This window comes from Spea bombifrons, chromosome 4 (assembly GCF_027358695.1).
Source record: "Spea bombifrons isolate aSpeBom1 chromosome 4, aSpeBom1.2.pri, whole genome shotgun sequence".
NCBI classification, from domain to species: Eukaryota; Metazoa; Chordata; class Amphibia; order Anura; family Pelobatidae; genus Spea; species Spea bombifrons.
In genome coordinates, this window is record NC_071090.1 from 42,162,154 (window position 1) to 42,183,376 (window position 21,223).

The 21,223-nt window shown below is 38.9% G+C and overlaps 2 protein-coding genes across 2 annotated transcripts in view; one reads left to right on the forward strand and one right to left on the reverse strand.

Moving 5' to 3' along the window:
* Positions 1-7,271: 7,271 nt before the first annotated feature.
* CCDC59 (coiled-coil domain containing 59) lies at positions 7,272-11,267 on the reverse strand. Its single transcript, XM_053464963.1, has 4 exons — positions 10,915-11,267; positions 9,739-9,967; positions 7,885-7,975; positions 7,272-7,745 (listed from the first exon to the last, which is right to left on the reverse strand). The coding sequence occupies exons 1-4, from the start codon at positions 11,237-11,239 to the stop codon at positions 7,584-7,586; spliced, it is 807 nt and encodes a 268-aa protein (XP_053320938.1). The 5' UTR covers positions 11,240-11,267; the 3' UTR covers positions 7,272-7,583.
* A 466-nt stretch (positions 11,268-11,733) lies between these two features.
* The window catches only part of METTL25 (methyltransferase like 25), an 84,172-nt gene continuing 74,682 nt past the window's right edge, over positions 11,734-21,223 (forward strand). Inside the window, exons 1-2 of the mRNA XM_053464962.1 lie at positions 11,734-11,877; positions 12,311-12,528. Of these exons, the coding sequence (XP_053320937.1) occupies positions 12,315-12,528 (214 nt within the window). The 5' untranslated portion in view covers positions 11,734-11,877; positions 12,311-12,314. The remainder of the gene's footprint in view (positions 11,878-12,310; positions 12,529-21,223) is intronic.

Consider the following 21,223-nt stretch of genomic DNA (forward strand, 5'->3'; position numbering starts at 1 on the left):
ACTTACTAATGATCCACCCGCAACCTCAAGTACCTTCCTCAGTCGGGTAGTTGGAATATGGTAGAATACTTATTTATCCAAATGGTCAGGATTCATAGGCATATCCTATGAGTACGCGCTAGATTTAGCATTAACCTCTCCTCCTACTTGGGAGGTGCACCCCTGCTGTTATATGCCATGTGGATTATAATTTTGTAATAAAGAAGCCATTTTTTACATATTGAGGAGTTTAAACCTTTATATGGCAGCTCCCACTGGGACCTCCTGCTACCTGTCCTTTGTACTGTACAACATCTAGTTAAAAGCAGGTGTATTACAGTTGTAAGGAATGGAGCTGTTCTCAGCAAAGTGGGTATACCAAGCACTATTTTGACACCTTGGTAAATGGCTGTGCTTTACTCTCTCCAGTTGGAGCTTTAGATGAAGTAGAAAACTGTTCTGGTGATGGTTTGACTGTGGCCCAGTGCTATCCTGCAGCACTGGGATAATTTTTTACATCAATGGTAAAGTCCAATCTATTATTTTGCCATATTTAGTCTGCCTCCCTAGCTTTTCAGGGCCGTGCCATCTCTGCCAAACCAGGCAACTAGAGTCTTGATGAAGTCTTTAGTGATGATGAAAGGTAGCCGTTCAGAAGAAAGAACCTAATGTCCAAAATGCATGGTCTCTGACTTCCCACAGTTGGCCTTTGTGTCTGGAGCTTTGAGCCAAAGTCCTCACATGTCTGCATGAGTGGTCTCACTGAGTGGCAGTCTGCACAAAAGACAATGACACCATCCATGTAAAGCAAGGTCTTGTTTTTTTGCCTTGGTGGTGATCCCACTTATCTCAGAGTTCTCTCTGATGCTGTCTGCAAAGAAAATTGCTACAAACAAAAAAATGCTACAAACAAAAAAGAAGGGAAAGAGGACAGTCATGTCTGGCCTCAGCACAAACTGGATATGGGTCGGTGTTTACTGCCATTAACTAACATCAAGCTTTAAACACCTCGGTACATTAGGTCATTGTATGAGCAGAACACTTCTCCTATACAGGGCCCTCCCTATAAACTCATGAGACAAATTATCAAAATATTTCTCTTGATCGAGACTAGATTAGATAGATAGATAGTTAGTGTCCATTGCATTGAAAACAAGATAACGAAACAAAAATACCGTATTTGCTCGATTATAAGACGAGGTTTTTTTCAGAGCAAATGCTCTGAAAAATACCCCTCGTCTTCTAATCGGGGTCGTCTTCTAATCAGACCTCAAATAGAGGTCTGATTAGGAGACTAAGATCCAGATCCCCCGCACCGCTGCAGGGGACCTGGATCCTCCTGTCTCACCCCCCCTCCCCCCATCATACACACACTTACCGGTGCTTCCTGCTGTATTGCCGGTGCAGCGGGTTGACGTCTACGCGATCCTCGTAGACAACGTCCGCTGCAGCCGGAAGGAGGCGTGGCTAGCAGCGGGGGTTGTCTGCGTCCGTCGCATAGACCTTCCCCGACTGTCAGAGATCAGGGTTCCCCGCACCGGTGCGGGGAACTCTGATCTCTGACAGCCGGGGAAAGTATACGCAACGGACGCATACAAACCCCCGCTGCCAACTCCACCTCCGGTAAGAGAGGGCTGAGAGGGGAGAGAGAGGGAAGGGGGGTGAGAGAGGGGGGGGAGAGAGTGTGTGTGTGTGTGTGTGTTAGTAAAATGGGGGTATAGGGTGTGTGTGTGTTAAAAGGGGGCCGAGGGCATTTCTGGAGTGGCGTTAAGGGGGCATTTAATAGAGCACTCTGCCTCCTGAAATGCCTTATACCTCCCTATATGCCACTCTGCCCCATAATATGCCTTTTAACCCCCTAAATGCCAGAGTGGCATATAGGGTTATAAGGCATTTCTGGAGGCAGAGTGCTCTATACAATGCCATTTAACTCCCTTAATGCCACTCTGCCTCCTGAAATGCCTTATACCTCCCTATATGCCACTCTGCCCCATAATATGCATTTTAACCCCCTAAATGCCAGAATGGGATATAGGGGAATAAGGCATTTCTGGAGGCAGAGTGGCACATAGGGAGTCAAAAGGCATACCATGGGGCACAGTGGCATATAGAGGGTTAAAAGGCATATCATGGGCCACAGTGCCATATTGGAGTGGCAAGCCTGGGGGCAGATGTGCGTAACTGGGGGACAGGTTGGAAAATACAAGAAATAAAAACAAAAAAAATATTTTCCTCAATCATAGCTTTTATTAAAAAAAATAGTTTACATGAATTAACATTTACTGGTAAAACTTTTTTCCTTTGGGGGTCGTCTTATATTCAGGCTTTTTCTTTTTTTCCTAAGGTAATAATCAGATTTTGGGGGGTCGTCTTATAATCAGGGTCGTCTTATAATCGAGCAAATACGGTAAATGATGCAGCATAAAGACGCATGGTTGTGATTTACAACAGAGTGCATCCATTATTATTATGCTACCTTTCCATAGTCACATGGCAGTGTATACTTGTCATCTGATATAACAAGCTGTGAAGCAGGTTGGGATGCAAACATAATCCACTTAGTAGGAAGGCAGTGTGGAGACGGTTAAAAGAAATGACTACAAGCAACAACACATAGAAATACAAGGCCTGGATGACAGGACATCACACTAATGATACTAGGATATCTAAGCAACTTCCTCAAAAAGTGTTGGTATTCATCATTCAGATGTGGATGTACAGATTGATGTAGCACATAATATGCTGAAACCCACAATGAGGTCATTACTAATCTTTTGAAAGTGGAGAAAATCCAATATAGATGAGGATATTGTACCAAGTTGTTATTATTACACTATGAATGTTTTGATGTGTGGACCTAGACTGCAAGTGCTAAGGTCATGCCAGCATTTGCGGGATTGAGCAAGGGGTGCAATCATGTTGACAGGGGATAGATAACGGCTAGAGAGAGAGAGGAGATGGGGTCTGGCTCTTTCCTTACAGGAGTTCATCTGTTTAATAAGGTACTGAGAGATGGACTAATGGCCGATTCAGGGCAATTGGAGTATTTCCCTTCTTTGGGATTACCTTACAAAGCATGGGAGTGTCCATGAAGAGGTAATAGAGGTCCTACCAGGTGCTGTAATGGTGGCATTCAGATCTGTAGTAGGAGGCAGTTGGGAAGGAAGATGCAGGTCATCCTCTTTGGGCTCCCGGCCAGGTGTTGGGGTGGCAGGTAGCCGGTCCTGAAGCCTGTGTTCCCAGGGCAGCGCTAGGCTGCGTGTACCTGATAGTATGAGCATGCACACTTGGCAGTGGGTAGCTGAGTGGAGGGCAGGGAGCCAACACTGAGTAAATTGGCAGTCTGAATGAATCCCAGCAGGGAATGGATAGCTAGAGAACAGTCCCCGCATGGGTGGTTCCATTGGATCAGTAGCTATTGTCGGGACATCAATCTTGCTTTCTCATTTTAGTTTACTGATATAAAGAACAGGCATCTATCATTTTTTCAAAAAAAATTCCACCAACTAATACTCGGTATAAGGAAGCTTTTGTCTAAATTGGTAATTTGAATGATTATAAAGACTCGCTTTTAATGTTGGTCAGTCTGATTCATGGAATATAAAAAAACAGCATATTCTTTTTTTTTATAGTAGGTTCCAAGATTTTCCAATTTGCTTGAAAAATGTAAACCGCAGATTTCACTTTTTTATGTGGATAAAGCTATAGAATGTGCCATTAATCTGGAAAAAGCGTATCTAAGAAATTGCAGTAAATTGTACAGAGTATAAACCTGTAATATGGGTGATATCATATTACATTGAATTGCCATAAATAATTTAAAAAAGATGTTACTATTCAGTTGGTTCGGTTTAGAGAAAGACTAGCGCTAAAGCACCATCTATACTTCTCTGTATTTAGTAAACCTGGTATACATAATACACCATGGTAAAGTTACAGATCACATGATACTCAGCCAGACCTAGCCACACATGTTTGGCTTTAAAAACGCTGGCTAGATATCCCAGATTTGTACTAGCAGAAGATTTGGAGAGATACCTGGCCCATACCATGAGGGTAACGCTGTCATGAAAATATATACACTCACTGGCCACTTTATTAGGTACACTGTGCTAGTACCCAGCTGGTGTCTTCAGAACTGCCTTCATTCTTTGTGGCATACTTTCTACAAGGTGCTAGAAACATTCCTCAGAGATTTTGGTCCATATGGTCATGATGGCATCACGTATTAGCTGCAGATTTGTCAGCTGCACATCCATGAATCTCCCACCACATCCCAAAGGTGCTCTATTGGATTGAGATCTGGTGACTGTGGAGGCCATTGGAGTACTGTGAACTCATTGTCATGTTTAAGAAACCAGTTTGAGATGTGAGCTTTGTGACACGGTGCATTATACTGCTGGAAGTAGCCATCAGAAGATGGGTACACTGTGGGCATAAAGGGATAATGGTCAGCAACAATACTCAGATAGGCTGTCGCTTTTAAACAATGCTCAATTGGCACTAAGGGGCCCAAAGTATGCCAAGAAAATGTCCCCCACACCATTCATTACACCACCATCCTGATGTTGTTTATGCCAAAGTCTGACCTTGCCATCTGAATGTCACAGCTGGTATCAAGACTCATCAGACCAGGCAACATTCTTCCATTGTCCAATTTTGGTGAGCCTGAGCGAATTGTAGCCTCCGTTTCCTGTTCTTAGCTGACAGAGTGGGACCCTGTGAGGTCTTCTGCTGCTGTAGCCCATCTGCTTCAAGGCTCGACGTATTGTGCGTTCAGAGATGGTATTCGGCATACCTTGGTTGTAACGAGTGGTTATTTGAATTACGATTGCCTTTCTATCATCTCGAACCAGTCTGCCCATTCTCCTCTGACATCAACAAGGCATTTTCGTCCACACAACTGCTGCTCACTGGATACTTTCTCTTTTTCGGACCATTCTCTGTAAACCCTAGATATAGTTGTGCGTAAAAATCCCAGTGAATGAGCAGTTTCTGAAATACTCAGACTAGCCTGCCTGGCACCAACTATCATGCCACTTTCAAAGTCACTTAAAATCCCCATTGTTCCCCATTCTGATGCTCGGTTTGAACTTCAGCAAGTTGTTTTTACCACTTTTACATGCCTAAATGCATTGAGTTGCTGGCATGTGATTGGATGGTTAGCTATCTGTGTTAACAAGCAATTGAACAGGTGTACCTGATAAAGTGGCCAGTGATTGTAGTTAAATACACACAGTAGATAAATTATTTTGATGAATAAGATAGCACCATTTCATAAACCATTGAATATTGTGTCTTTACAAATCCATTGTTTCTAGATCTGTTTTATGTTCTAAGAAAATCCATTGACATTATTTTATCTTTTACCATGTCATGTATGTTTTCATATCGAATAACACATGAAAAGTACAATTAAAAATGAAGGGCATATTTCCTTACATAGTACTCTCTCAACACCTGTACTGCAGCGTTCACAGTCATCTAGCACTTTCTCTTGGTTACATTTTCACATATTAAATTATACACATTTGCTATTCTGTTACATAGTTTATCTTCACTGTATGATTTAAAAACGGTTCCTATGCTCCATGTAAACAGCTATTTGTTATACGGTTCTAAGAAAAAGTAATTCCCTGCAAAGGGACAGTTTACTGTCCATGACATCCTCGTTAAAGAAGAATGCAAATTTTAGTACTCTGTGAATACTTTAATATGCATTCTTCCAAAACGAGAAAACAAAATAAAAAAAAACTTATCTGTAGCCCTCCTCCTTTGTGGTCTTTTGATTCTTGGCACTGATTGGCCGCTTGAAGCAACCAATCATCAGCATGAAAGTGATCCCATTGAAATCGGACCTGGCTGCAGCACTCACTGAGCTAGCACTGGAGCTGACTGGATGTGGTCAGGGAGATGTATTCGGCTGAGTGTATCTCCCGTACAGCAGCGAGCTGAGGGGTGGAAGAAGAGACAGATACATTCCTGCAGAACCCCCATGCATATTCAGAAGCGACAACTTGAAAGCTTAAAAGGGCCACACAGTTACAATTTGCCTTAGAATGCATATGATGGCAGGAGTGTCTACCCCACCCCCCACCCCCGAAAATTCAGGGGAGTGCAACAAAAAAAAGCTATTTAATTCCGTACACCCTCCGCTGTCAGAGTGTTTTCGTCTCCTATGCTTCACGTTGGCAGCTGCTCTTTCACAGGTACAGAGTTCTCGTCTGGCAAGAAACAGTTTGCATGCTGCAGACACAAGGTAGTTTATTTAAAACATCTATTGCAGCTAGGGTTTCTTAGTCCAGCTTTTATGACTACATTGTCCATGACCCTCAGCCAGTCTGGTGTGTTAAGCATCATAGGAAATTGAGTACTCAACAACCGGAGCGCCAAAGGTTATTTTTTATATCATTTTGGATTGGTACTGTAGCTGCTGTGGAATGTCCATCTATTTGGTTGGCTGAACATCATGAAAAATGAACTTGTAAATACCACCAAGTGTTCTATTTTCATTAAAATCCTTTGTTCTCTTTTTTTTTTACTTTTTAGAATACTTCAAACACTAACTTTTCTTAACCCATGATGTTTAGCAGGAGCATCGCTAGTTGATAATGGGAATAGTAGCTAGCAACTGGGCTTGGTGGAAGGTACACTAGGCCTGCTATACAAACACTAACTTTTGTTGACTGCATCTACAATAATTTTCAGCCAGCAATATTGCTATCTGAACCTCATGGGAATTGTAATTATAGACTGGTGTTGTGGTGGCCTACACTACACACTAACTGCAGCTCCCGGCAAAAATATTGCAGATGCCCATGCCCGGATTACTGTCTTCCCAAATACTGAAGGATTAATCCGGCCTCACAGGTTACATACTCCAAAGAATTTCTACACCAAAGCATGTCTCCAACATTTAAACTCTAATTTCTAATTAAAGAAGTCCAGGGTTACCAGGGTTACTTTCAGCCTAAATACAAAAAATGCTGATGCATTTTGTAAATAGGAGCTCCACATTCCATATTTAATGTATATGAAATTTTCCACACTTTTATTTAAAAAAATAAACACTGACTGGGGTACGATTTATCTTTAGAACATGTTTGTAATTCTTTGTCATTGGTATTAAAACTTCACATATCTGAGCAATTATTGCGTAGTCTCAGCATTTTAACACTGGGGTGTCCTCCTTAAGGCTTTCTGAATGTAGCTGTAGTGAGGGTAGCTGAGTAAGCAAGCGAATTCATTCAGCCTCTTTCTGTTTGCAAATTGATTCATTTAAGTACACTCCATTTTTGGGGAGGATGTTATATTTTCCACTGTGCATAGATGACAATACTGTATAGACTAAATTACGCATTTTATGAGAGTGTCGATTTACTGGCAAAAGGTTAAGATTTCATGCTTTGAGCAAAGGTGGCTCCTTAGTCACAATATAAATGTGCACATATGTTTTAATGCATCCATATTTTTAACAGTTTATTTTTTCAGAATATTTTATAATATGTTTGTATTTCTATAAACAAACTGTGTGTATAACTCTCATATGAGAGCAAATCACGCATCAAAGATGATGCACCTCATAATAAGCACTGTAAAATATATTAGGAGTCCTGCTGTATCTTCTGAAGCAGGTATTCCATCTGTAAATTAAAGTTTGGCTGTCCTTTCTTTGTTTTTGCACTGAGTATTTTAAATGATTCCATTTTCTTTTTCTTGTATAGGCGCTGGGCTTCTTCTCGCTCTTTCCTTCTTTTTTCAGCTTCCTAGAATAGACACAAAGAAAAAAAAAACAAATAATGAGAATGATCAATGCTGCCAACATGCCTTTTTATTTTCCTATAAATTATGCAGGCTACAATATTAAATAACCATTACACAAACAGAGCAGACCAACTCCCATACCTCTCTTTTACTTGCACGCTCTTGCTGTACTTTCTCGTATGCTTCTTTTGCTTTTTGGTTTGAGGTTTTCTTTTTAAATTTCTTCCTGGGTCTACATGTGAAAGGGAGGAAGATCAAGGGAAAAAAAAAGTCAAAACTGAAATAATGCATAAAGTCTAACAGTTTTCTACTAAGAAACAATGTAAGTGATATACAAAGTTTTAAAAACTCAGCGACCAATTGAGTGTTCTTACTGACCTGACCATTACATTGATTGTATAGTGTACACAACCTCCCCATTATGGTGTGGATTAACCCCTTAATGACCAGGCTGTGTGTGTGTTTTTTTTTTTATTATTATTATTTTTTGTACCCTTTGGGGGTCGAGGCTGTTTTAACACTTTTGCAATGCTCATGTTATCTGTAATTTTCTCCTCTCCCATTTAGTGTACCCACACATTATATATTGTTAAGAAAGGGCTTTCTTCAGATACTATTTTTGTTTTTAATTTAAAATTTAAAAAACAAAAATCTTTTACTCATCTAAAAAAGCTAATTAAAGAATCTGCTAAATAGATTCTACTATTTGTGCTGAGTTTAGAAATACCCAATGGTTTTTATGTTTTTTTTTGCTTTTTTCTTCAAGTTATTGGGCAATAAGTACAAGTAGTATTTTGCTATTCCAAAACCATTTTTTTTCCCAAATCTGGTCATTCTGCCCCATGTGCTATTTCAGGCATCTTGGAAGCCGGCCAGTGCAATTTGCACCATCAAACCATATATTTTTGAAAACTAAAAACCCCAGGGTATTTCCAATAGCTGTATTTTAACCCTTTCCATGCACTAATTTTACCACCAGCCTTTGTCAAAATTAGTGGTAGTAATTTTCTTTGTGTTTTTATCACATAAATTATACTTCCGGTGTTAAATTACAGCACCAGTTATATGTCGCTGTCAAACACCCACCAATATGCTTTCAGCAACATCTCTTGAGTAACCCATGCATGGGTTTGTCTGGTTGTTTGGTCACATTTGGGAAGTATGCCTTTTCTCCATTTAGGTCAGTCTGTGCCTATGCCCTATCTTTGAACCTGGCCATTCATTTGAGTACTTAAAATGCTTTTATTTTAACTTTTTCCATGTCAGGATTTTTTTTTAATAAATATTTTACGAATCGCATTGTGATTAGAAAGCTGGGCTCCATTGACTTTCATGGCTGAAAGCAGTACCTGTATTCAACCTGCAAGTGGATCCAGAGTTCTCAGGAGGGTCAGGAGAGTACCTCTTGGAAACTTTGGCAACTTTTACTTTTTTTAAAGGACATGCCACCATGTTGCGAGTGGCAGAATTGCTTGCAGTGGTGGTTGTGACCGCACTCTGGAGCAGTCACAGTGCGTCCTGGGGTGGGTGTTTAGTGCCTCTGAATGCCTCGCTATCGCCTCCTAAACTCTTTTAAAACGGGCGTCCACTGCCATACAGTATATGGCAGACGTTGCCAACCTGGGAAGGGGCCAGACATGGCCCATGATGCCGATCTCGGTGTTGCTGAATGCCTCGACATTGAGGCATTACAGCAACACTGTTTATGAGCTGAAAGTGATCACTTTCTAAGCTTACTTAAGGCCATGACGTGCATGTCATCGGTAATTAACGGGTTAAACTTTAGCAAAATGAAGCAAAAATGTGACAAACTAGGAGCTTTTCAGCTGATGCCAAACCCCAACTCTCATAACTCAAAAGGCCGCAAAAAATATATTGATATATAAATGTATTAGAGAACTGTGTACTGAGACGATCCACATCAACAGTGCCATAAGTGCATGGAATGAAGTGTATCACAGTTTAACAAGCAACACTTTCGCACTACAAACGTACGTCTCTGATGTGGATTCCTCTTCTGCCTGTGCGCTGTCTGTTTCTGGTCTTCGTCTTTTTTCTTGATTTTTTAGCTTTTCTTCTTCAGCCAAGTAAAGGTGCTTTAAATGTTCAGGATAATTATCCGTGTACTGAACTTCTTTAGTCGCACTGACCTTCTTTTGCTTTCTTAGAAGTTTTTTATACTCAAGTTGAACCTTTCTTTTTCTCCACAATGCAAATCCGTGACCTACACAGAGAGAAAAACGTAAAACTTTTACATCATTGGTGTATTACTCACCAAAATTACACTTTCTAACTACATTGTTGCTTTTCAGCATTTTGCATTGTTAACTCTTGTTTTCATAGATATGGAAACCCTTTATTAAGATTATATATTGTGGTAAAGTGTATGGGAAAGTGGTGGATGGGGTATATATCTCACCTGGTTTCCTCAGCCAGGCACGGTAGAAAACTCAGGAGCCCTCAAGTGAGGCTTCCTATGCTCATTACTGGGGAGGAAGCCTTAAAAGAGAGGGCTGTTGGGTTTGCAGTGACTGAGGCAGGGAGCAGCTACAGCCAGCGCTGCAGCCCACCAGGTATGAAGTGTTACCCATGGACAACCTGTTACTTTGCTTAGTGCCAAACCTTAGGCTTGTAGAGAGGTATCCAAATGTTTAGTTAGAGCCGGACAGGCTTAGAGTTTGTTTTATTTTCAAGGTGCTCTGTGCATACATCATCTAAATAAACACGCTTGACTTTTGAAACCTGTGTGAATACTGTCATTGCCGCCCCATGTGTGAGCTGTCCCCTACAATATTAATAGTGGTAATGTTTTTACCCCTTTTTGAGTGGGGCCTGCTGTAGGAAGCACTATGTGTCACTTTCCTCAAGATGCTGTTCGGCTAAGCATGATGGGAGTCGCGACTCCTCAAATCTGTGCAGCTCTATCCCTTTCCACTGTGCTATATCAAGGAAATACCTATATCCGGTGTAATTATATATATATATATATGTGTGTCATATTACGTTACCGAATCAGGAAAGTTACGATTCTTCTCATGGAGCTTCACTCCAGGTTTTTACAAATCCGGGGTTTATGTCATAAAAAATGGCTACAGAACCTGTTGGCGCTATATCAATGGTAGATGATGAGAACAACAATAATATGTATATGTGAACACACGAGGATCTCACCTTCGCTCGCACTTCCCCAGAGCACTTTCTGCTGCGGTTGAACCCATCTGTGCTTTGTCTTCTTTGGATTCCGACCCTCTGGGCCACGGTTCTGTAATCCCTGGATGCCGGGTCTAGTCGCCTGCCCTCTGTCTCTTCCACCCAGACCCCCTCTACCCCTTCCCTTCGCTCCTATTTCATATCCACCGCTTCCTCCTTTTCGGAAAACAGATCCGGAAGGACCGTCCGCTCCTTTCCTTCTGTGCGCCGGTTTAGCATCTGTACATTCTCTCGCTTCCCGGTTCCGAACAGACGTTTTGAAGAATAATTTACCCGAAGTCGCCATGCTTCTCACACACTCCGGCGCCTAGCGATTGCATCACAAACTCAAACAGGCAGTGTTAGTAGAGCACCGATCGCCAGTACGCTCCGTTTAGTTACAAAATTAATTTAAAAAACGGACAAAACAATTAATTTTATCACCAAATGTACATATTTGCAAAGTCAATTATTCCAAATATATAAATTAGAAACCATGAGAGATTATTAGAGTTTGTAAATGTAGATGAAAAGTGAACATAATCGTCAGTGGATGGTAATCGCTACATATTTTTAATAAGGATTTGGAATGAGCCCAGTCTGGGTGAAAATACATGAGCTTAACGCCTGCCATTGTATCTATAGTATTTATCATTGTATCTATACTGAAATGAAACAATGTCTCATGGTGGCTTTAGCAGAATGTATCAGTCTCTGCCAGCAGCTACTTTGGTCTGGCATGCACGGACTGCTGTGGTGTGCACGCGTGGATATACACTCCTGATGTCACATTAACACAGACCTAGTGGGGCTGCTGCTTCCTATTACCTCCTGTTTGTAGATGAATAGAACATTTTTAGCATATCTCGCGTGGGCCATTGTGATTTGGTCACTGAAAGCATTACATTGATACATAAAGAAACACCAGCCTTTAAGTAGAAGAATGTAAGTATGTTTGTACAGAACATGCTCTTTAGACATTTAGATTGTAAGTTCCTGAGGGAACAGGGCCCTTCATTCCAATTGTATCTGTATGTCAATTGCTGTATTGTACTTGCCGTTATCTGTAAAATGTTTATCTTGTACACTGCTGCGGAATCTGTCGGCGCTTTATAAATAAAGTATAATGTTACATTATTTATTATCAATGCACGATATAACACAGTTAAAATTATGTGACAATATACTATCATGCTGTTTAGAAATGGGTTATTGCTTCCTGCGGGGGAATTTCCACACCTACCATCATCAGCGTATATACAGTATAAACACACATGTTCTAGTGTTAACTGTTGACATGACAACTGCGACATGGGTTTTTTTAAGATGCATTTATTAATGACATATGGATTTCATAGATGTGTTTTTTCCCCTTCAGTGTGATGTCTGCTCAATTGCCCCCAGTGACCACTGACCAGGTGAAGGTGGCAATTACCAAGCTGGTGCAGTTCTTACAGAGGACCAGGCAGATTTCAGAAGCACACACTGTGGATTTCTATACTGAAGATGTTTGGAACAACTTAGTGGCTATACCCCCGGCTACTGTACTCTCCACGTTCCATGAACAGTCAAAAACTTCTTCTCAGACACACGGCGGTAAGTTCTCAACTCTTTATTATTATTATTGTTTTATATAGCATCATCAGATTCCACAGCGCAGTACAAAGGGTAGACAGGACATAACAAGTAGCGTATAACATAACAAGATGGCATACAGGCACAACAGGTGAGGAGGGCCCTGCTCAATAGGCTTACAATCTAGAGGGACATATTACATTCCCTTTTGAGAAATTTAGAAAAGCCCACAGAAACATAAATCAAATAATAACAAATTTGAAGTCCTGTCTTCCTAGAGGGAATGGGGATAACCCATTGCCTCGGGGATGGGAATGCACTTTGTACATAGTTTCATATGCATTATTTAATGTTGGATATCGTGATATTTTGTGTCACTGATTTGCAGGAAAGCGCCCCAATCGAATTGCCTTTAAGGCAGATCTGTAACTTCCCCAAAAATTTTGCATTATACAATTGAGTTCACTAAATAAACTAATGTAGTTGTGTGTAAAGATAAATTATAATTACATAGATTGAAAAAAAAAAACAGTATTATGCATAAGGAACCCAGCCTATTTGTATATTATGGGAGTAGCATTCTTCCTGTTGTCGGGATTTCCATCATATTCCTCCCCATTCCAGCCCGATTTATATGTCAAGAAGGATGAAGACCTCAGATCAATAAGCCAATTTATATGCTATTTCTGCCACCTATCAGCCTCTCTTTGACACAAGATATCCTCAAAACAACTAACAGCACTTGGACCTGTGAGGACTGATGAGTATACAGAAAGTTTATAGCATAAGTTTTCCGTCACTTTTAGCACTTGAAGTGCACTGGAAAAAGTCACCAATACCGTACTGGTTTTCATTACTGGTTCTTAAGACATTCTTTTCCTGTTACTCCAAGCATTTACAGTTTTAGACACCTGAGAATCCAAGTGAGACTGCATCTGGAAATGACTTAAACTTTGTCGTATAAAATTGCCTCTCTTTTTATGTTTTTTGTTTTTTTTTTGTGGACTGCAATATTTTATTTTATTGTTCAGGTATCAGGTTGCACTACGGAGAGCAAAGACTGTAGCTGCATTTTGATTCTTTTCTCTAAGTGGCCATCACTATTGCTTCAGCTCTCTGTAGTTAAAGTCTACAAGGTCCACTATGCAAACTACTGGAGCTTGGCATCGAACACCACAAACCTGCATATTTGGAAAGCACATGTAGGATGAAAACTACTATTCATATGATATTGAGAATTAGGTCACAATACATTATGTCATGTAGCTTTACTGATTGCGAAGTTGGCATAGCAACAGGATTGGAAAAGAAAACTGGAATACAATAATATGTATAACATGAAACTTGTGCGGATTCTTTGTGTTATACTTGCATGACATTGAACTTAGCATGATACAATCAAATGATGCCTGCCAGCATTGAGTATCCCCGGATTTGTCTATACTTTTTGCTAGAGGATGGAATTCATCATAATTTGCCCTTAAAAAAAGGAAATGGTTTAGACATAAAAGTCTAAAAAGATTTAAGTGTGAAGAAATTGTTAATGGGATAGTGAGAGTCATCTTGGAAAGGTCTGAACAACAATATTCAACAATGTTGGCAGTGGTATGAGTGCTTGAATGTCTTCACATAAAAAATAGGGATAGCCAAAAACTGCATAATATATCAAGGAGACCCCTAGGAAAGTAACTGGAAAAGGTATCTGTGGCAATTTTTAGCGTTTGTGCTAGTAATAACATATCAGCATTTTTGCAGCTATACTTACACATGACCTTGTATAATACCAAAGTAATCACGGGTTTTAAGCAGAATGTTCCTACAGCTCACTGTCACTGTGTTTGCTTATATCACGCCACTACACACAAATATATTGCTGTAGATATGTACCTCCGCACAGAAATCATTGCTACAATAATTCTCTAGCACCATCTAAAAACAAGGGGGATTATGAATAAAATATTCTGGGGCAAAGTTTGAAACATGGTCTTGTCACCATAGCAGTAATGGGAATTGTCCAAGCAGCTGGAATCTTCCATTGATCGCTATGGACTTTTGCACCAGATTTGACATTTATATATCCACAAAGGATTTTATTAGCACATACCGAATCTACGTTTCAGACCTCTATCATCTTGATAAAGGGGGTAGATTCTGTATGTGCTAATACAATTCTGTGTGCTCCCATTCATTTGGATATATACTATTGCCTTAATTGGAGACTGCACCAGGGTCCTGTGTATTGGTGAGTGTGCCAATGTATTCATATTCACAGCCTGTGTACTTGTAGACCATATGGCTTTCAAATATGTAGCATCAAGAATGCGTTAAAAAGTCAGCTGGTCTCAGCTACTTGGTGATCTTTGAGTAATGCTAACACTTAGTGGAGTGATTTGTTATCTTTCCTCTGAATAAATAAATAGATTATCGGATAGGTCAAACATGATTCTGCTGATGATTTTGTGATTTCATTTTATAAAACTTTGACATTTGGCTATTTGCTTTACAACATCGTGTTGAACTTATGAAATGACATTTATAACGGGAATGGGAAAAAATTCGTCCCCAAAAAGTGACACAAAGACATCTGTACTTAGTAACTAAATTTTAATGGCCAGTGAATTTCCTGCTGATATAAAACTATCTACAAAGCTATGGAGGAAAAAAAGCCTCTGTTTCCTGGAATATTTTCCACATTTTGGATTGCCATCCTTTCTGACCTTTCTTCATTATGTGGGAAATTATGCGGTCACACCAGCCCGTTGCTGCATCAATGTTCAGCTGGAGGTGAGTACCGGTATTTCCAGTACAGAAGGGAGCTCCCACAAAGCAAATATTATTATTATTATTATTCATATTTTTATTTATATAGCGCCAAGAATTTACGCAGCGCTTAGTACAATACATATATCAAAGGGCTATGACAAGACGAGAATTGACAAACTAAGACAAGCCGATACATTAGGTGGAGAGAGCCCTGCTCACGAGCTTACAATTACTTAAAGAAGAAGCTTACTTTAAGCATACATACTTTTGTTTATTGAGACTAACTATAACTTGTGCCTTTTGTTTGTGAATCAGTATAATTATTTTGAAGATATTTAGTGTAGCGTGTGGCAGAGCCAGCATCTAATCCATTCCCTGGAATTTTCTTAACCCACCCTTATAATGACTGCCTGAACTATTCAATAACAATCAGCAACTCTACGGCAGGAGAGAAATAACACGGATTCTGAGAATAGGTGGTTAAAATCCCTTTCCCCACTTTGTACACATTAGGTAGGTTTTTAATTTGTACATTTTTCTTATTTAAATATGTAATCACCATTGCATAGGCTTATTCAATGTATAGAACTATAACTGATAGGCTTGCGTAAAAGTGAGATATCCGCTCTAATCGTCTGTGTTTATTTGCTGAATTCCGGGAGTACTATGTATAGTGCGTGTGAGTGACATATATATATATATATAGATTGGCCAAAAATTGGCCCTTGTTATTAATGTATTTTCTTAATAAATGCCATCGATGGTTACAAAAGCTTATGTACATCAGATTTTGGTAAATTTTCTTAATAGGAATGGAATGCTAATCGGAGCATATATTAACATTTCCATTGCAGGTTTAATTTAAAACAGAAGATCTGGGATGATCTTGCTTATGATCCTCTAAGACCTGCCTTATTATGTGTGTATAAAATGTTTATTGAATCCAATGCAGATGTTAAAAAAAGTTTTTTGAAATGATTTGAAATGATTTCCAGCATTCTTTGAGACGTTGTATTTTGTAAGCATTGTGTGTGATACACAGCCTTCTATTTTAAACCAATACAAAGTTTTATTTCTTTTTAGCAAACCTGCCATAAGTTTAGAGTACAATTAAAACGACGTGGCGCTCTGCCTTGCAGAACTGGCAGAATAGCAAAAAAACAAAAACAGGCCTTTGAGCTTGTTTATTGGTATCAGCAGTTCACTTTTAAAGATCTAAGGGGTAAACAGTCATTTGTCTTGTTCAGGGACTTAATGAACAAAGAGAAAGTGATTACATTTTTCAGCCATTGGCTGCTGGTTTGGGGTAACGTTACTACGGAGGTTGATGGTTTCTTGGCAGGAAGCTTGATTTGTTTTAAACCTGGTGGACGAGAGCCATTACTCATTTAGCTAATGTTTCACTAAATTCTTGCTCGTTCTTATTAATGAACAAAACTAACAGTTTGTGCATGGTGTTCAACATGAAATTCATCAACTGTTAGAGTAGCATTTGTTCAGAATACACTTTGTTCTGTAGAGTTCTTTCGTTATTTGTAGATAAAGACAATGAATCCAGTTTTTGGACTCCATGAGCCGAACAGATATTGAAATGCAAACGTCCCTGAAGTTAATGTTACGTTTGTTGTAAATCCTTTAGAATAATCTGTATTTAATATCGGTATGTTGGTTTGTCAGAAGTAGGGCATAAAATAAAGGAGTCATTGTATTGTCGTTGTATTTTTTATGCCAAGTTCTGCTATTTTGAAAAATATTTATAAAATATGTGTTTTGTAGAGTTGAATTATTTTATAAAGCTACTTTTTAAAGGTACTAAGGTACTTTAGCTCAGCCTACACTAGATAGCTGAATTGATATTGTAGAAGAGCACCTTTGATGTTTGTATACTAACACAAGAGCAACCTATAGATAAACAAGAGCCTTATACTCCTTGAGCATGGTACTTGGTTATGGTACCTGGTGTTGGGTGGCTTGCTTGCTTAATAATTCACTATTCTCTCTCTTTCTGTATTTCCCTGCAAATGCCCTCTCTCACTATTCTTTCCTATTCTCTGGGGCACTGGAGTGGTGGCCACCTTCAGCCAGAGGGCAAACCCAGTGAAATAGCACATTCATACGGAGACCAAAAAGAGACCATGATCCTTACCCAGTCCTGTTGAAATCACCTGCACAAGAACAATCCAGTAATAGTTTACATGCCGCTTAAAGTCCCCATCTATTCTTGTTATATATTTTATTATTTTATAACACATTGTTTTATAAGAATTTGTACTTAAAAACTCCAACAGGTTTGCAATCTAAAATAATCCATACACTCCAAAGACTGCAGGTACTGCACTTGAGGTAGTGGCTGAAAATCATTGTAGCCCCTTCCCAGAATCCCAACCTACTTGTGGTTGAAGACTGAGGTCAGACCTCTGTGTGCGTTCTCCATTATGTTGTGTAAATATGGGTTATGATTATTGGTAAGATTATAAACTGAAGAATATGCACACCTGATGTGGTGGAAATGACATTGTAAAATATTTCTCATTTTACATTCTAGTGGATTCAAGTTGGTGTTGATTGATATTCAGTTCAGTAAGGGAAAGTCCACTAGGTGGTAATATTGAGCAATCTATTTTTGCTGTGGAGTAGAAGGACTTTTACACTTATTCTTTGGTTACAGACTGCTAATCACAAATCCATCCTTCTACAGTGAAGAAGGATTATGGGCAGATAGCGAAATAACCCATTGAATTCCCATAGCTGAATTAATACACCAAGCCCATTAGAAATAATATGAACGTGCTCTATATCAAACACATAGCATCAAATGTAAAAAGTAAAATATTTAATACTGGTAACCACTTATACGTTGAAGTACCACATGTATAGCGAATATACATGGCTATATATTTCACCTACCCTTGATTTTCTCATCTTAAAAATGCATTTGAATTATGCGTTATATACCACAGCCTCTAGTTTCTTCTAGTTGTTATTTCTTTAGAAGCTAGCTCAGCATGGTATGTAATGTGAGGGTCATATTTGTGGCTGATACTGTGTCTAGGTAGTAGATAATGCTTGATGAATTGAAGGAAATATCATTTGATAGTCGTATTGGGTGACATTTTAAACTCCCACCAGTTTTGTTATTAGTATTTAGTTATTACTATAATAACAATCTTGCATTAAGCAATGGAATGTCTGAAAAGTTTTCTTCATTGCTAAATTACATTACTGTATACAGTATTTAATGTAATGATCAAAGAAAATATATATATTTTTATAAATGGTACAAGGATATACAAATGGTCCACTGGTGCTTCAAGAAGCAGAGATTAAACCTTCACCCAGTTGCCAAATTTAAAGATTGTGAGGTAATTTACAGAAATTTGCAATTTTTTGGCCAGCTCAGTGAAATTTAGCCAGGTGTGATAAAAACAAACAAAAAAACCATCAAAACATTTACTATACATTGTAAGGAGCCAATCCAGTAATGATTAACTGCACAAAGGGTTGATCGTGTATAATATATGGCGTAATCCCAGAAAAATGCTCACTAAATTGGGTTTACATAAAACAAGGTTGGTTGGAATCTTCAAAAAAAAACAGGTAAATCAACAGTATTTGGTTATTTTAATTAATAATGTCCCCTGAAGATGTGGACACCTGGGCACCCTGATATCTGAATGGTTTCCACTCTTAGTAGGGATATGAAATGCTTAATTGAGCTAAACGTTTATTGAAGAGGAATATACACAGGGTTGTTTCTAGGATTACAGCTCCATAGCGATCGAAGATGGAGAAGGTTTATGGAAACTAGGATTCCATGTTACCCATTGCTTTCTCTCCTGGCTTAATCTCCTCATATGAAGGAAGCAAGGTATCAGTCATCTAAAGAGAAGCCAATACAGCAAAAAGAAGAAGAGTTTGTGTATTCCTGTAAAGTGAGCTATGGCTACCCACCCTGACATTTTTTCTGGTCAGAATGTTACGTTTTTCTAGTGAAACAACATTAATAGCAGACTTTCTATATCAGAAAATACATTTTTTTTTCCAGAATAGATTGCCCTATTGTACTGTTACTTCTGTATAATGTGAATAAAGGTCTCTTAGATGAAACACTAATCAAGAAACTAATGTGTCATTCATGCCATGCTGATTAATATTATTCTTTTTAATTTGCTCATTGTTATTGTCTGTTAGCCTCCAGCATGTCATGTATTAGAGTTGGGTTTCACCTCCTTCACTATACGTCATGAGGGTCCATCCCCAGCGAGCTGCTAACCCAGTGTAATGTACAGGTAAATCAATGAGATTTCTTCAAAGCTCCTTAAACATTGAATTATGCATTGTACAGGGCCAACTCAGCCTCATGCTGGAGAAACTAACCAGTGTTGAGACTTTGTAATGAATAGTGATGTGAGAGAGTTGAAACAACTCTCCGTTTATAGAATAGATTCATTTGTGTAATGTTAAGCCATTGTGACAGATGGAAAAAGGTATAAAGGGAGACTAAAAAATCCAACTATAATAAACCAACAAGAAAAGGATCAATCAGAAGGCTTGAAATTTATTAAATTGGTGCAGGAAAAGAAAGATTCCAAAGAGTCCAAGATGTAAGGGATTTCTGATCACGCAACGCAATATTATCATTTGTGTAAAAGGTGCTGTTCCTTTCTTAGGAATTTAACACTGAACGCAGCGTTTGCAACATTGTTCCTTATACAGAAAGTCTTATCCCTTCCCAGATATTATTTAAACTTGATCTCATTCATATTTATTTTCCAGGGAATGTATAATTGTCATGTGACAAGGCAGCCATTGATAGGTGATTGCTGTGGAAACTGAAAAATATATATTTTTTTTATGTGATCAAAGCTCATTCGGGAAAAATAATATGACTGATCCGAGCTGGCTGATTTGCTTAGCATGCCAGCTAATGTTTTGCCTAACGACTGTTCTAGTTATTAAAATATGAAGACACAATGTAGCATTTTTCGATTTTCACCAAGTGCGATGGTCTCTGGTAAACAGACGTACTCAGCATTCCTGCAAGCTCTTTTATCCAGAAAGCTTTTAATCTTTCAATTGTGGTGTTCCATTTCCTAGTGATTTAACCTAATCCCACTCTCAGCCTAAACTAACCGTGCCTTTAATTGCAGAGGGATACAGGCTAATGCCTCACTGTCGTTACCATCATGACAAGGTATTACATAAAGTAGATGAATTCATGGCCGAGACAATGACGAGCTGCATTCTTTGCATAGTATGTGTGAAGGCTTGCAGATGGCGTCTTAATGATACAGCCCAACTTGTGCAGTTTTTCTACTGTCGTCTGTTGCGAGAGATCTGTACGTTATACATTAAATGAGTGATAATGAGAAACCGTCTTTAAACTTTTACCCAAATTGCCTCCCTTCACAGAAGTTAGACAACCTTACTTTTAATTGTTAATTGCTAATTTTTAGAATCCTTAGAGCCATTTAAAATCAAATTCGTTGGTGTGCTAGATTTTCACTGTAATCAAGCAATTGCCTATAATTTCCGAGAATACATTACGAAGGCGGTTTTAATGACATGCTCTTGTCACATTTGTGCTGTTGATTATACTGTGTTTTCAGCAGCTATACGAGTTATAGCCCAACATGCTTGCTTGTAACATACGTGATCCTTGGCCTTAATCTTGGGTATAGGCTTTCGCTGTTTTGGGTTTCCCAGAGCTGTATATATTATTCTGGTCTGTTTTTGTGTAGCATTTTAAATAAACTCCTCCTGGGAACATTTTTTTTGAGCATTGGACATAATAGAACTCATTTTCCAGATTTGAATCACCTCTATATTTAAAGGAGAATGGCCAACTACACATTTTTCAACTAATTTTATTTGTAAAAACAGCCTATAGTGTGTTATTTGGTTTTGCAATCATGGTTATTGTTGCTTAGATATTTGTTATAATCCTGTACTA

Excerpts from the sequence above, each read along its gene's own strand:
- CCDC59 (XM_053464963.1), bottom strand. The coding sequence starts at position 11,239 with ATGGCGACTTCGGGTAAATTATTCTTCAAAACGTCTGTTCGGAACCGG. Across the intron at positions 7,976-9,738 it reads GAGGAATCCACATCAGAGAC|ACCCAGGAAGAAATTTAAAA; the intron begins GTACGTTTGTAG and ends TTTCACATGTAG. Across the intron at positions 7,746-7,884 it reads AGCGTGCAAGTAAAAGAGAG|GAAGCTGAAAAAAGAAGGAA; the intron begins GTATGGGAGTTG and ends TGTCTATTCTAG.